Below are 14,063 nucleotides of genomic sequence, written 5' to 3' on the forward strand. Positions count from 1 at the left end.
GACAAACTGTAGTTTTAAACACTGTATATGGACAAAGCCACAATAAAACTGAAAGTGAATTCTGAGTAGAAATTAAAACTGACCCAACATCACAGGACAGGATATCAATATCAGATTTCTGTCCCAACCAAGCCATAGTGAATATGGATTATTGTTATCAATAATGTTTGAAAATGTCTAACTTTCTTCTCATAAACTTTAGATTGTATTGTCTCTTCTCTTACTAGACTTCTTCTTCCTCCTCCGAATGAGAAATCCAGCAGGACGGACACAGGGAAATAACAGGCGACTGCTCCAGTGACGCCGTCCATCCATATTCACCCTGCATTTACAATACATTTAATCAGCACACAATCTTTCAAATAAATCAGCTTTTCATTAGTAAGAAAAGTTCTAGGAGATTAAATTCTAGTTGTATTTCTGAAAATGTCGAGCACACCTGTAAAACATCTGGAATGTTATCAGCCTATTTTCAGGTAAAACTCCAGGATCACCTTCTAGTTCAGAACCTCCTCAGAGACTCAGATTTCTGCTTCACCAACATGGGGTTTAGTTTCATAAAGTGGAGATCATTAACTAATTAACTGATTTTTTTTTTCTAAAATTATAGGAGACTGCAAACAATCGCTGAAAATAACATGTTCTTATGTGAAACATCATCAATATTTTACTTCACTTTACTACACACTCGTGTCCTAATGCATCACACACACTCACACACTCGTGTCCTAAACACACACACACACACACTCATTACTATAATGTAACTTAGCATCATTAGTCACTGTGTAAAGTCACACAGATCACCTGGTGAGGAAAAGTGACATAAAATGTGATAAAAGGCAGAGAGTTTTATAATAAAACAGATACAGTGAGGGAAAAAAGTATTTGATCCCCTGCTGATTTTGTACGTTTGCCCACTGACAGAGAAATGATCAATCTATAATTTTAATGGTAGATTTATTTGAACAGTGAGAGACAGAATAACAACAAGAAAATCCAGAAAAACGCATGTCAAAAATGTTATAAATTGATTTGCATTTTAATGATGGAAATAAGTATTTGACCCCTCTGCAAAACATGACTTAAAAAACCGGGTCACACACCACTGTACACAGAGAACCCGGTCACACATCACTGTACACAAACAGAGAACCAGTCACACACCACTGTACACAAACAGAGAACCCGTCACACACTACTGTACACAAACAGAGAACCAGTCACACACCACTGTACACAAACAGAGAACCAGTCACACACCACTGTACACAAACAGAGAACCCGTCACACACCACTGTACACAAACAGAGAACCTGTCACACACCACTGTACACAAACAGAGAACCTGTCACACACTACTGTACACAAACAGAGAACCAGTCACACACCACTGTACACAAACAGAGAACCAGTCACACACCACTGTACACAAACAGAGAACCAGTCACACACCACTGTACACAAACAGAGAACCAGTCACACACCACTGTACACAAACAGAGAACCAGTCACACACCACTGTACACAAACAGAGAACCCGGTCACACACCACTGTACACAAACAGAGAACCCGGTCACACACCACTGTACACAAACAGAGAACCCGTCACACACCACTGTACACAAACAGAGAACCCGGTCACACACCACTGTACACAAACAGAGAACCAGACACACACCACTGTACACAAACAGAGAACCCGGTCACACACCACTATACACAAACAGAGAACCCGGTCACACACCACTGTACACAAACAGAGAACCAGACACACACCACTGTACACAAACAGAGAACCCGGTCACACACCACTGTACACAAACAGAGAACCCAGTCACACACCACTGTACACAAACAGAGAACCCGGTCACACACCACTGTACACAAACAGAGAACCCAGTCACACACCACTGTACACAGAGAACCCGTCACACACCACTGTACACAAACAGAGAACCAGTCACACACCACTGTACACAAACAGAGAACCAGTCACACACCACTGTACACAAACAGAGAACCCGGTCACACACCACTGTACACAAACAGAGAACCCGGTCACACACCACTGTACACAGAGAACCAGTCACACACCACTGTACACAAACAGAGAACCAGTCACACACCACTGTACACAAACAGAGAACCAGTCACACACCACTGTACACAAACAGAGAACCAGTCACACACCACTGTACACAAACAGAGAACCCGGCCACACACCACTGTACACAAACAGAGAACCCGTCACACACCACTGTACACAAACAGAGAACCAGTCACACACCACTGTACACAAACAGAGAACCAGTCACACACCACTGTATACAGAGAACCCGGTCACACACCACTGTACACAAACAGAGAACCCGTCACACACCACTGTACACAAACAGAGAACCAGTCACACACCACTGTACACAAACAGAGAACCTGTCACACACCACTGTACACAAACAGAGAACCAGTCACACACCACTGTACACAAACAGAGAACCCGGTCACACACCACTGTACACAAACAGAGAACCAGTCACACACCACTGTACACAAACAGAGAACCCGGTCACACACCACTGTACACAAACAGAGAACCGGTCACACACCACTGTACACAAGAGGAAAGTAAGAGGAAAGTCTACATTCCTCAGTCTGAGAAAGGGAACAAAGGAACATCACATCTCAGTAATAAATAAGAGATTTAGAGCCTCAATGATTAACACGTTCATTTAAAATGAATTCAGATAACTTGTGGTAAACAATATTGACATCGTGAGATCACGTGATCAGGAAGATCTTTACTGTTAATCATGTGACTTTGTCACTAAGCCACTCTGATAGTAAAATGAAACTCACTGAGCAGCTGCACACACCTGTATGACGTCACTGATTAATAGCTTGTCCCACATGCCTGCTGTACTGCTTTAGAGTCTTTCACAGACATTAAACAACTATTCCTTATTCATGTTTATGTCACAGACTTGTATCAGAATGATGGGAAGAGAAGAGTGTGGAAAATGGAAGGAGCTGCTCATGATCTGAAGTATACCACCTCATGTTATGGCGTGGGCGTGTACGTCTGGCACTGGAACTGGTTCTCTTGTATCTATTGATGTGACTGCTGATAAAAGCAGCAGGACGGATCCTGAAGTTTTTTTATGCTGCCTATTTTATCTGCTCACATTCAGATAAATGCTTCAAAGTGTATTAGTTGGAGCTTTACAGTGCAGATGGATAAAGACCTACTTCCAAAATGCAGTGCACTCGCTGAACGAAACCTGAAGGTTAAACACCCCAGGAACAAGCAGGAAGTGAAGACAACTGCAGCAAACACCTGGCAGTGTTTCTCCAGCTGTATTACGTGTAGAGAACATGTTTATTAACGTTAAGACATAAATTCTAACCGTAATTCATAAGAGTTTATTACAGTTCATCTTTGGAGTGATGCAGTGTGGGAAATATTACCACCATAAACTCTGAAGCTTTATCTGAGAGTAAAATCTGAATATTATTCAATTATAATGATAATAAAGAAATCATTGTAACGTGTCAGTATTAAGTGTTATATTATAAAAACTACTGAATAAAACAGTTTGAACTTGAAAGTCTCACAAGTCTGTTGTTTTCCTCTGATAATAAATTGAACACGGTTGTAAAATATCCCTCTGCACACAGAGTGAAGAAAATAGACTTTATTGTTGGTTCAGATTGTTACAGACAGAACAGAGGGATTGTGGGAGAGATTTGGGTCGTAGAAATGTGAAAACGTGTTGAATGGATTGTTTTTTTGCTTTAAACTGAGTTCAGTAATAAATCATGGAGTCAGTGCCGTGACATTTAGTAGATTTGTGTTTTCCCCGTGTGGAGAAAAGAAAAGCTTTGTGTGCTGATCATCAGCATGAACTCCTGCTTCTGCTGTGTTCACTCCTGTTCTTTTACACTTTAGTCCAATCTGTTCAACACGGACCATCTGAAGATCCCGCTTCCTGTTCTTTTACACTTTAGTCCGATCTGTTCAACACGGACCGTCTGAAGATCCCGCTTCCTGTTCTTTTACACTTTAGTCCGATCTGTTCAACACGGACCATCTGAAGATCCCGCTTCCTGTTCTTTTACACTTTAGTCCAATCTGTTCAACACGGACCGTCTGAAGATCCCGCTTCCTGTTCTTTTACACTTTAGTCCAATCTGTTCAACACGGATCGTCTGAAGATCCCACTTCCTGTTCTTTTACGCTTTAGTCCAATCTGTTCAACACGGATCAGATCTGAAGAGCATGCAACATGAACTGTGTGTGAAAATTCACTACAATAAATCCCACTGCTACTGTTTTCGCTCAAAATGGTTTAAAATGCAATTAAAGTCTAAAGCCTGAGTGAAGCAGAATCACAGACACAGAGTGCGTGTGTGTGTGTGAGGAAGTGTGTATGAGGTTGTTGCACAGAACAGGTTTAAATCTGTGTGTGTGTGTATGTGTATGTGTGTGTGTGTGTGTGTTTGTGTTTCAAAGCTGTGAGCAACAGAGATCCAAGAGGAAGAAGGAAAGTGAGTCACTATCACACCATCACTGACCATCTTTACTCCAAACTCCACAGCGACACACACACACCCCAAACCTCATCACACACAAAACTACCAGAATTTACATAAAGCAAAAAATAATAATAATTTTTTAAAAAATAATAATCCTCTAACCCCAATCTCTAATAATCCCATTTTACAGCAATAACAGATTCACAATAAAAAGATCCTCCATCCAAATACAGGAAAAATTATACACCAAGATACACACTGGAATAATGTGTGTGTGTGTGTGTGTGTGTGTGTGTGTGTGTGTGTGTGTGAGTGTGTGTGTGGTCTTCATCTCCCTCTCCTCCTCTCTCCTAGAGAAACAGAAAGAAACAGGATCAGCTCTGAGATGAGATTTAATGTTAGCGCAGGCTTTTCTGCTGGATTTTCACTCCACACACAGATCTTTATTCCATATTACACCGTAAACAACATCACGTCTTACTCTCTCAGTGCAGCGTGAACACACACAGATCTTTATTCCATATCACACCGTAAACAACATCACGTCTTACTCTCTCAGTGCAGCGGGAACACACACAGATCTTTATTCCATATTACACCGTAAACAACATCACGTCTTACTCTCTCAGTGCAGCGTGAACACACACAGATCTTTATTCCATATTACACCGTAAACAACATCACGTCTTACTCTCTCAGTGCAGCGGGAACACACACAGATCTTTATTCCATATTACACCGTAAACAACATCACGTCTTACTCTCTCAGTGCAGCGGGAACACACACAGATCTTTATTCCATATCACACCGTAAACAACATCACGTCTTACTCTCTCAGTGCAGCGGGAACACACACAGATCTTTATTCCATATCACACCGTAAACAACATCACGTCTTACTCTCTCAGTGCAGCGTGAAGATACACACAGATCTTTATTCCATATTACACCGTAAACATCATCACGTCTTACTCTCTCAGTGCAGCGTGAAGATACACACAGATCTTTATTCCATATTACACCGTAAACATCATCACGTCTTACTCTCTCAGTGCAGCGGGAACACACACAGTCCACTTTAAGAGTTGTTGGAGGAAGAATCTCCTTCAGAGGCTGTAAAACATTCAAATCCATCAGAAAGTGAAGTAAACACTGCGAGTCAATAATGTACTGGATTTAAACATCATTTCTGGATCATAAAGGTTCACTTACCGGGTTTGGGTGGAAGAGGTTTGAAGCCTGAAACACAGATGATGGACAGACAGTTATTATAAAATCTGTGGACTGGGTTTGGTTTCACGAGACAATTAGTCAATATCAGCTTATTGTCTCGTCTAATTTATCAGTTAAAGCTTAAAAATATGTCAAATATTCATCAAATCCCCTTTCAAGAATTAGAAAGTGTAAATCTGTTCTCTGAGAACTTCACATCTGCCTCCTTCCTCCTCTCACCAGAGTTCTTCTTCTTCCAGACCACAATTCCAGCAACAACGGCAACGAGAACCAGGAGAGCCACGACTACACCAACGATGATACCGATCGGAGCTCCACCTGATCCTCCACCTGATAAATCACACAGAGTCTTTATTATCTGCTGCAGAAATACATCAGCTTTCAGTGTAAATCTGTAGTTTTATAGGAAAGTGTTTCTCTGACCAGGATTCAGGATTCGAATATCCTCCTCACGCAGCACTATCTCCTTCTCCAAGCTGCTGTGCTGAATCACGCAGGTGTAGTTGTGTTTCTGCAGATCCTCAGCTGAGACTGTCAGAACGCTTCTCTTCTGGAAGCTTCCATCCTGGTTGGGTAACGTCTCTCTGAGCTCCACGCCCTCATGCACGTCCTCTCCGTCCTTCTGCCAGGTGATCATCACTGTTTTGGGGAAGAAACCTGTAGCGTGACACACCACCTCTGGAGAAGAGTGTTTCTGGAACACTGACGCTGTAGGAGGATCTGCAGACACACAGAGACAGAAATATTACATTCATTTATAAATGATACGAGGAAAAGTGTTTTACATCCAAATAAATTGTGTTAAAGTGATTTTTCACTTCATGATTGTTCCTCTGAACAGTGACATTAAAAGTGGTCATGTGATCAATATTTTATAATTATAGATGTAAAGTTTAGTTTTGTACAAGAAAATATATTTACATATATAAACTACATCAATAAGATCGATATATAATTCAAATAATAAAGTTATGTTACGTGTAGATACTTAAATATGAACAGCACAAGGCAAAATAAGTGTGTGTGTGTGTGTGTGTGTGTGTGTGTGTGTGTGTGTGTGTGTTGCCATTACAGTATCAGATCACACACTTTACCTTTCCTCTCCAGAGTCTCTCTCCCATAAGACAGGTGTCTGTTTAACCAGTTGATACACTCTTTCTCCAGGTAGCCCTTCCAGTAATTAGCCTCCGCTCCAGTTTTCTCCCACTTGTTCTTGGTGATCAGAGCTTGAGGTGTCGGAGCGATCCATGTTTTAGTTTTCAGATCCAGACCGACGAAATCTTCTCCATCATAACCAAACTGACTGTATCCTCTAGTGGTGCCGTCATCATCACGCTCACAGCCATACATCACCTGCCACGTGTGAACTCCTGCACACACACACCCCCACACCACATACACACACACACCCACACCCAGACACACACACACCCAGACACACACACACACACACACACACAAACACACAGATGCCATTTAAACAATCCCACTACATTCTACTCTGCATTTTGTCTTCACCAGACAGAATATTTTACATTTATTTAACTTTGCTGATTTTCCTTCTGCTATTTTCTTCTATTTTCTATTTTTATAAGTCATAGAAAGCTTCGTTGTTGATGACATACTGTATACGCATGCAAATCTCTCACTCTCTCTCTCTCTCTCACACACACACACACTGTTATTTTCCATTTCTCTCAACAGCAGGTGTGACACATTGTGGATGGTGTGAATTTTATTTAGTAATTTTCTGGTTGTAGTTCCTGATTTAATAAACGCTGCTGTGTGTTAATAATTTGTTCTCTTGTAAAAGAAAAAACATTCCTATGATTTAAGACTAAACTGATCACTCAGGTGTTCCCCTTACAGCTCACTGTAAACTTCATACATTTATCAGTGTTATTAAATATAAAATTCCCTCTCTGACAGAAGTCTGGTATCTGATTAAGTCGTTATATTACACAGTGTGTGTGTGTGTGTGTGTGTGTGTGTGTGTGTGTGTATAAAGGCTGAAACAAGTGTAAGTGTGCAGTTCATTCACATCGTAAAGGATAATCAGCAGCAGGTTCAGTGTCACTATGACGACAGACAGCTGGAGAGAAAGTCGTGTCAGTGTCAGAGAATTTAGATAAAAACGTGAGCGCTGCTACGAACGTCCATATAACGTCTAATCACACTTACATCAAACAGGACATGAAGGGACATCGAGACGGACAGAAACATGAGGACGACTCAGAGCTTGAAGGTGTGTAGCTAGCTAATTAGCACACAAACACTCTGTTCGTACAGTTTATTTACCGCTATGACAACACCACTACCTTCATGCTCTCCAGCTGAAGATCTACAAACCCGTACTGCATCACTGAGCATCCAGTACAACAGAATATATCTACATCATTATCCATGAAGAACACGCTACAGACTACAGAACATCAACATCAAACACTCTACTAACTACATACAGTCTTCAGATACACACTAATGTACTGTAATGATACTGTTAGCTACGCTGGCTAATATTAGCTGCAGTTAGTGAACATATCTGACATTTCTAAACTACTACACAGGAAATTACAACAAGGGTTTAATACTGAACAGTACGACTAAGCGTTTATTAGAGTGAACACTATCAGATGTATTAGACGTGTTATTAGAGTGAACACTATCAGATGTATTAGAGACGTGTTATTAGAGTGAACACTATCAGATGTATTAGACGTGTTATTAGAGTGAACACTATCAGATGTATTAGATGTGTTATTAGAGTGAACACTATCAGATGTATTAGACGTGTTATTAGAGTGAACACTATCAGATGTATTAGACGTGTTATTAGAGTGAACACTATCAGATGTATTAGACGTGTTATTAGAGTGAACACTATCAGATGTATTAGACGTGTTAATAGAGTGAACGCTATCAGATGTATTAGACGTGTTATTAGAGTGAACACTATCAGATGTATGAGACGTGTTATTAGAGTGAACACTATCAGATGTATTAGACGTGTTATTAGAGTGAACACTATCAGATGTATTAGACGTGTTATTAGAGTGAACGCTATCAGATGTATTAGACGTGTTATTAGAGTGAACACTATCAGATGTATTAGACGTGTTAATAGAGTGAACGCTATCAGATGTATTAGACGTGTTATTAGAGTGAACACTATCAGATGTATGAGACGTGTTATTAGAGTGAACACTATCAGATGTATTAGACGTGTTATTAGAGTGAACACTATCAGATGTATTAGACGTGTTATTAGAGTGAACACTATCAGATGTATTAGACGTGTTATTAGAGTGAACACTATCAGATGTATTAGACGTGTTATTAGAGTGAACACTATCAGATGTATTAGACGTGTTATTAGAGTGAACACTATCAGATGTATTAGACGTGTTATTAGAGTGAACACTATCAGATGTATTAGACGTGTTATTAGAGTGAACACTATCAGATGTATTAGACGTGTTATTAGAGTGAACACTATCAGATGTATTAGACGTGTTATTAGAGTGAACACTATCAGATGTATTAGACGTGTTATTAGAGTGAACACTATCAGATGTATTAGACGTGTTATTAGAGTGAACACTATCAGATGTATTAGACGTGTTATTAGAGTGAACACTATCAGATGTATTAGACGTGTTATTAGAGTGAACACTATCAGATGTATTAGACGTGTTAATAGAGTGAACGCTATCAGATGTATTAGACGTGTTATTAGAGTGAACACTATCAGATGTATGAGACGTGTTATTAGAGTGAACACTATCAGATGTATTAGACGTGTTATTAGAGTGAACACTATCAGATGTATTAGACGTGTTATTAGAGTGAACACTATCAGATGTATTAGACGTGTTATTAGAGTGAACACTATCAGATGTATTAGACGTGTTATTAGAGTGAACGCTATCAGATGTATTAGACGTGTTATTAGAGTGAACGCTATCAGATGTATTAGACGTGTTAATAGAGTGAACGCTATCAGATGTATTAGACGTGTTATTAGAGTGAACACTATCAGATGTATGAGACGTGTTATTAGAGTGAACACTATCAGATGTATTAGACGTGTTATTAGAGTGAACACTATCAGATGTATTAGACGTGTTATTAGAGTGAACACTATCAGATGTATTAGAGACGTGTTATTAGAGTGAACACTATCAGATGTATTAGAGACGTGTTATTAGAGTGAACACTATCAGATGTATTAGACGTGTTATTAGAGTGAACACTATCAGATGTATTAGACGTGTTATTAGAGTGAACACTATCAGATGTACTAGACGTGTTATTAGAGTGAACACTATCAGATGTATTAGAGACGTGTTATTAGAGTGAACACTATCAGATGTATTAGAGACGTGTTATTAGAGTGAACACTATCAGATGTATTAGACGTGTTATTAGAGTGAACACTATCAGATGTATTAGACGTGTTATTAGAGTGAACACTATCAGATGTATTAGACGTGTTATTAGAGTGAACACTATCAGATGTATTAGAGACGTGTTATTAGAGTGAACACTATCAGATGTATTAGACGTGTTATTAGAGTGAACGCTATCAGATGTATTAGACGTGTTATTAGAGTGAACACTATCAGATGTATTAGACGTGTTATTAGAGTGAACACTATCAGATGTATTAGACGTGTTATTAGAGTGAACACTATCAGATGTATTAGAGACGTGTTATTAGAGTGAACACTATCAGATGTATTAGAGACGTGTTATTAGAGTGAACACTATCAGATGTATTAGAGACGTGTTATTAGAGTGAACACTATCAGATGTATTAGAGACGTGTTATTAGAGTGAACACTATCAGATGTATGAGAGACGTGTTATTAGAGTGAACACTATCAGATGTATTAGACGTGTTATTAGAGTGAACACTATCAGATGTATTAGAGACGTGTTATTAGAGTGAACACTATCAGATGTATTAGAGACGTGTTATTAGAGTGAACACTATCAGATGTATTAGACGTGTTATTAGAGTGAACACTATCAGATGTATTAGACGTGTTATTAGAGTGAACGCTATCAGATGTATTAGACGTGTTATTAGAGTGAACGCTATCAGATGTATTAGACGTGTTATTAGAGTGAACGCTATCAGATGTATTAGACGTGTTATTAGAGTGAACGCTATCAGATGTATTAGACGTGTTATTAGAGTGAACGCTATCAGATGTATGAGACGTGTTATTAGAGTGAACGCTATCAGATGTATTAGACGTGTTATTAGAGTGAACGCTATCAGATGTATTAGACGTGTTATTAGAGTGAACACTATCAGATGTATTAGACGTGTTATTAGAGTGAACACTATCAGATGTATTAGACGTGTTATTAGAGTGAACACTATCAGATGTATTAGACGTGTTATTAGAGTGAACACTATCAGATGTATTAGAGACGTGTTATTAGAGTGAACACTATCAGATGTATTAGAGACGTGTTATTAGAGTGAACACTATCAGATGTATTAGAGACGTGTTATTAGAGTGAACACTATCAGATGTATTAGAGACGTGTTATTAGAGTGAACACTATCAGATGTATTAGACGTGTTATTAGAGTGAACACTATCAGATGTATTAGAGACGTGTTATTAGAGTGAACACTATCAGATGTATTAGAGACGTGTTATTAGAGTGAACACTATCAGATGTATTAGACGTGTTATTAGAGTGAACACTATCAGATGTATTAGACGTGTTATTAGAGTGAACACTATCAGATGTATTAGACGTGTTATTAGAGTGAACACTATCAGATGTATTAGACGTGTTATTAGAGTGAACACTATCAGATGTATTAGAGACGTGTTATTAGAGCGAACACTATCAGATGTATTAGAGACGTGTTATTAGAGTGAACACTATCAGATGTATTAGACGTGTTATTAGAGTGAACACTATCAGATGTATTAGACGTGTTATTAGAGTGAACACTATCAGATGTATTAGACGTGTTATTAGAGTGAACACTATCAGATGTATTAGACGTGTTATTAGAGTGAACACTATCAGATGTATTAGAGACGTGTTATTAGAGTGAACACTATCAGATGTATTAGAGACGTGTTATTAAAATGAACACTATCAGATGTATTAGACGTGTTATTAGAGTGAACGCTATCAGATGTATTAGACGTGTTATTAGAGTGAACGCTATCAGATGTATTAGAGACGTGTTATTAGAGTGAACGCTATCAGATGTATTAGAGACGTGTTATTAGAGTGAACACTATCAGATGTATTAGACGTGTTATTAGAGTGAACACTATCAGATGTATTAGAGACGTGTTATTAGAGTGAACACTATCAGATGTATTAGAGACGTGTTATTAGAGTGAACGCTATCAGATGTATTAGAGACGTGTTATTAGAGTGAACGCTATCAGATGTATTAGAGACGTGTTATTAGAGTGAACACTATCAGATGTATTAGACGTGTTATTAGAGTGAACACTATCAGATGTATTAGACGTGTTATTAGAGTGAACACTATCAGATGTATTAGACGTGTTATTAGAGTGAACACTATCAGATGTATTAGAGACGTGTTATTAGAGTGAACACTATCAGATGTATTAGAGACGTGTTATTAGAGTGAACACTATCAGATGTATTAGACGTGTTATTAGAGTGAACACTATCAGATGTATTAGAGACGTGTTATTAGAGTGAACACTATCAGATGTATTAGACGTGTTATTAGAGTGAACACTATCAGATGTATTAGACGTGTTATTAGAGTGAACACTATCAGATGTATTAGAGACGTGTTATTAGAGTGAACACTATCAGATGTATTAGACGTGTTATTAGAGTGAACACTATCAGATGTATTAGAGACGTGTTATTAGAGTGAACACTATCAGATGTATTAGACGTGTTATTAGAGTGAACACTATCAGATGTATTAGAGACGTGTTATTAGAGTGAACACTATCAGATGTATTAGACGTGTTATTAGAGTGAACACTATCAGATGTATTAGAGACGTGTTATTAGAGTGAACACTATCAGATGTATTAGAGACGTGTTATTAGAGTGAACACTATCAGATGTATTAGACGTGTTATTAGAGTGAACACTATCAGATGTATTAGAGACGTGTTATTAGAGTGAACACTATCAGATGTATTAGACGTGTTATTAGAGTGAACACTATCAGATGTATTAGACGTGTTATTAGAGTGAACACTATCAGATGTATTAGACGTGTTATTAGAGTGAACACTATCAGATGTATTAGAGACGTGTTATTAGAGTGAACACTATCAGATGTATTAGACGTGTTATTAGAGTGAACACTATCAGATGTATTAGACGTGTTATTAGAGTGAACACTATCAGATGTATTAGAGACGTGTTATTAGAGTGAACACTATCAGATGTATTTGAGATGTGTTATTAGAGTGAACACTATCAGATGTATTAGACGTGTTATTAGAGTGAACACTATCAGATGTATTAGACGTGTTATTAGAGTGAACACTATCAGATGTATTAGAGACGTGTTATTAGAGTGAACACTATCAGATGTATTAGAGACGTGTTATTAGAGTGAACACTATCAGATGTATTAGACGTGTTATTAGAGTGAACACTATCAGATGTATTAGAGACGTGTTATTAGAGTGAACACTATCAGATGTATTAGACGTGTTATTAGAGTGAACACTATCAGATGTATTAGACGTGTTATTAGAGTGAACACTATCAGATGTATTAGACGTGTTATTAGAGTGAACACTATCAGATGTATTAGAGACGTGTTATTAGAGTGAACACTATCAGATGTATTAGAGACGTGTTATTAGAGTGAACACTATCAGATGTATTAGAGACGTGTTATTAGAGTGAACACTATCAGATGTATTAGAGACGTGTTATTAGAGTGAACACTATCAGATGTATTAGACGTGTTATTAGAGTGAACACTATCAGATGTATTAGACGTGTTATTAGAGTGAACACTATCAGATGTATTAGACGTGTTATTAGAGTGAACACTATCAGATGTATTAGACGTGTTATTAGAGTGAACACTATCAGATGTATTAGACGTGTTATTAGAGTGAACACTATCAGATGTATTAGAGACGTGTTATTAGAGTGAACACTATCAGATGTATTAGACGTGTTATTAGAGTGAACACTATCAGATGTATTAGAGACGTGTTATTAGAGTGAACATTATCAGATGTATTAGAGACGTGTTATTAGAGTGAACACTATCAGATGTATTAGACGT

General features: G+C 38.2%; 1 protein-coding gene across 3 annotated transcripts in view; it reads right to left on the reverse strand.

The window, feature by feature from the left end:
• LOC128625496 (BOLA class I histocompatibility antigen, alpha chain BL3-7-like) overlaps positions 1-14,063 on the reverse strand; it is a 52,487-nt gene that overhangs the window by 25,835 nt on the left and 12,589 nt on the right. The window contains exons 3-8 of one of the 3 annotated variants that reach the window (XM_053653861.1): positions 6,866-7,141; positions 6,195-6,491; positions 5,991-6,089; positions 5,751-5,777; positions 5,583-5,651; positions 3,682-4,887 (exon numbers count right to left, since the gene is read on the reverse strand). In XM_053653861.1, coding sequence (XP_053509836.1) covers positions 5,617-5,651; positions 5,751-5,777; positions 5,991-6,089; positions 6,195-6,491; positions 6,866-7,141 — 734 coding nt within the window. In that variant the 3' untranslated portion in view covers positions 3,682-4,887; positions 5,583-5,616. Of the gene's footprint in view, positions 1-3,681; positions 4,888-5,582; positions 5,652-5,750; positions 5,778-5,990; positions 6,102-6,194; positions 6,492-6,865; positions 7,142-14,063 lie in introns of those variants that run through there. The other 2 variants (XM_053653860.1, XM_053653859.1) reach the window with 2 other exon arrangements.

This window comes from Ictalurus furcatus, chromosome 22, assembly GCF_023375685.1.
Source record: "Ictalurus furcatus strain D&B chromosome 22, Billie_1.0, whole genome shotgun sequence".
Taxonomy (NCBI): Eukaryota; Metazoa; Chordata; class Actinopteri; order Siluriformes; family Ictaluridae; genus Ictalurus; species Ictalurus furcatus.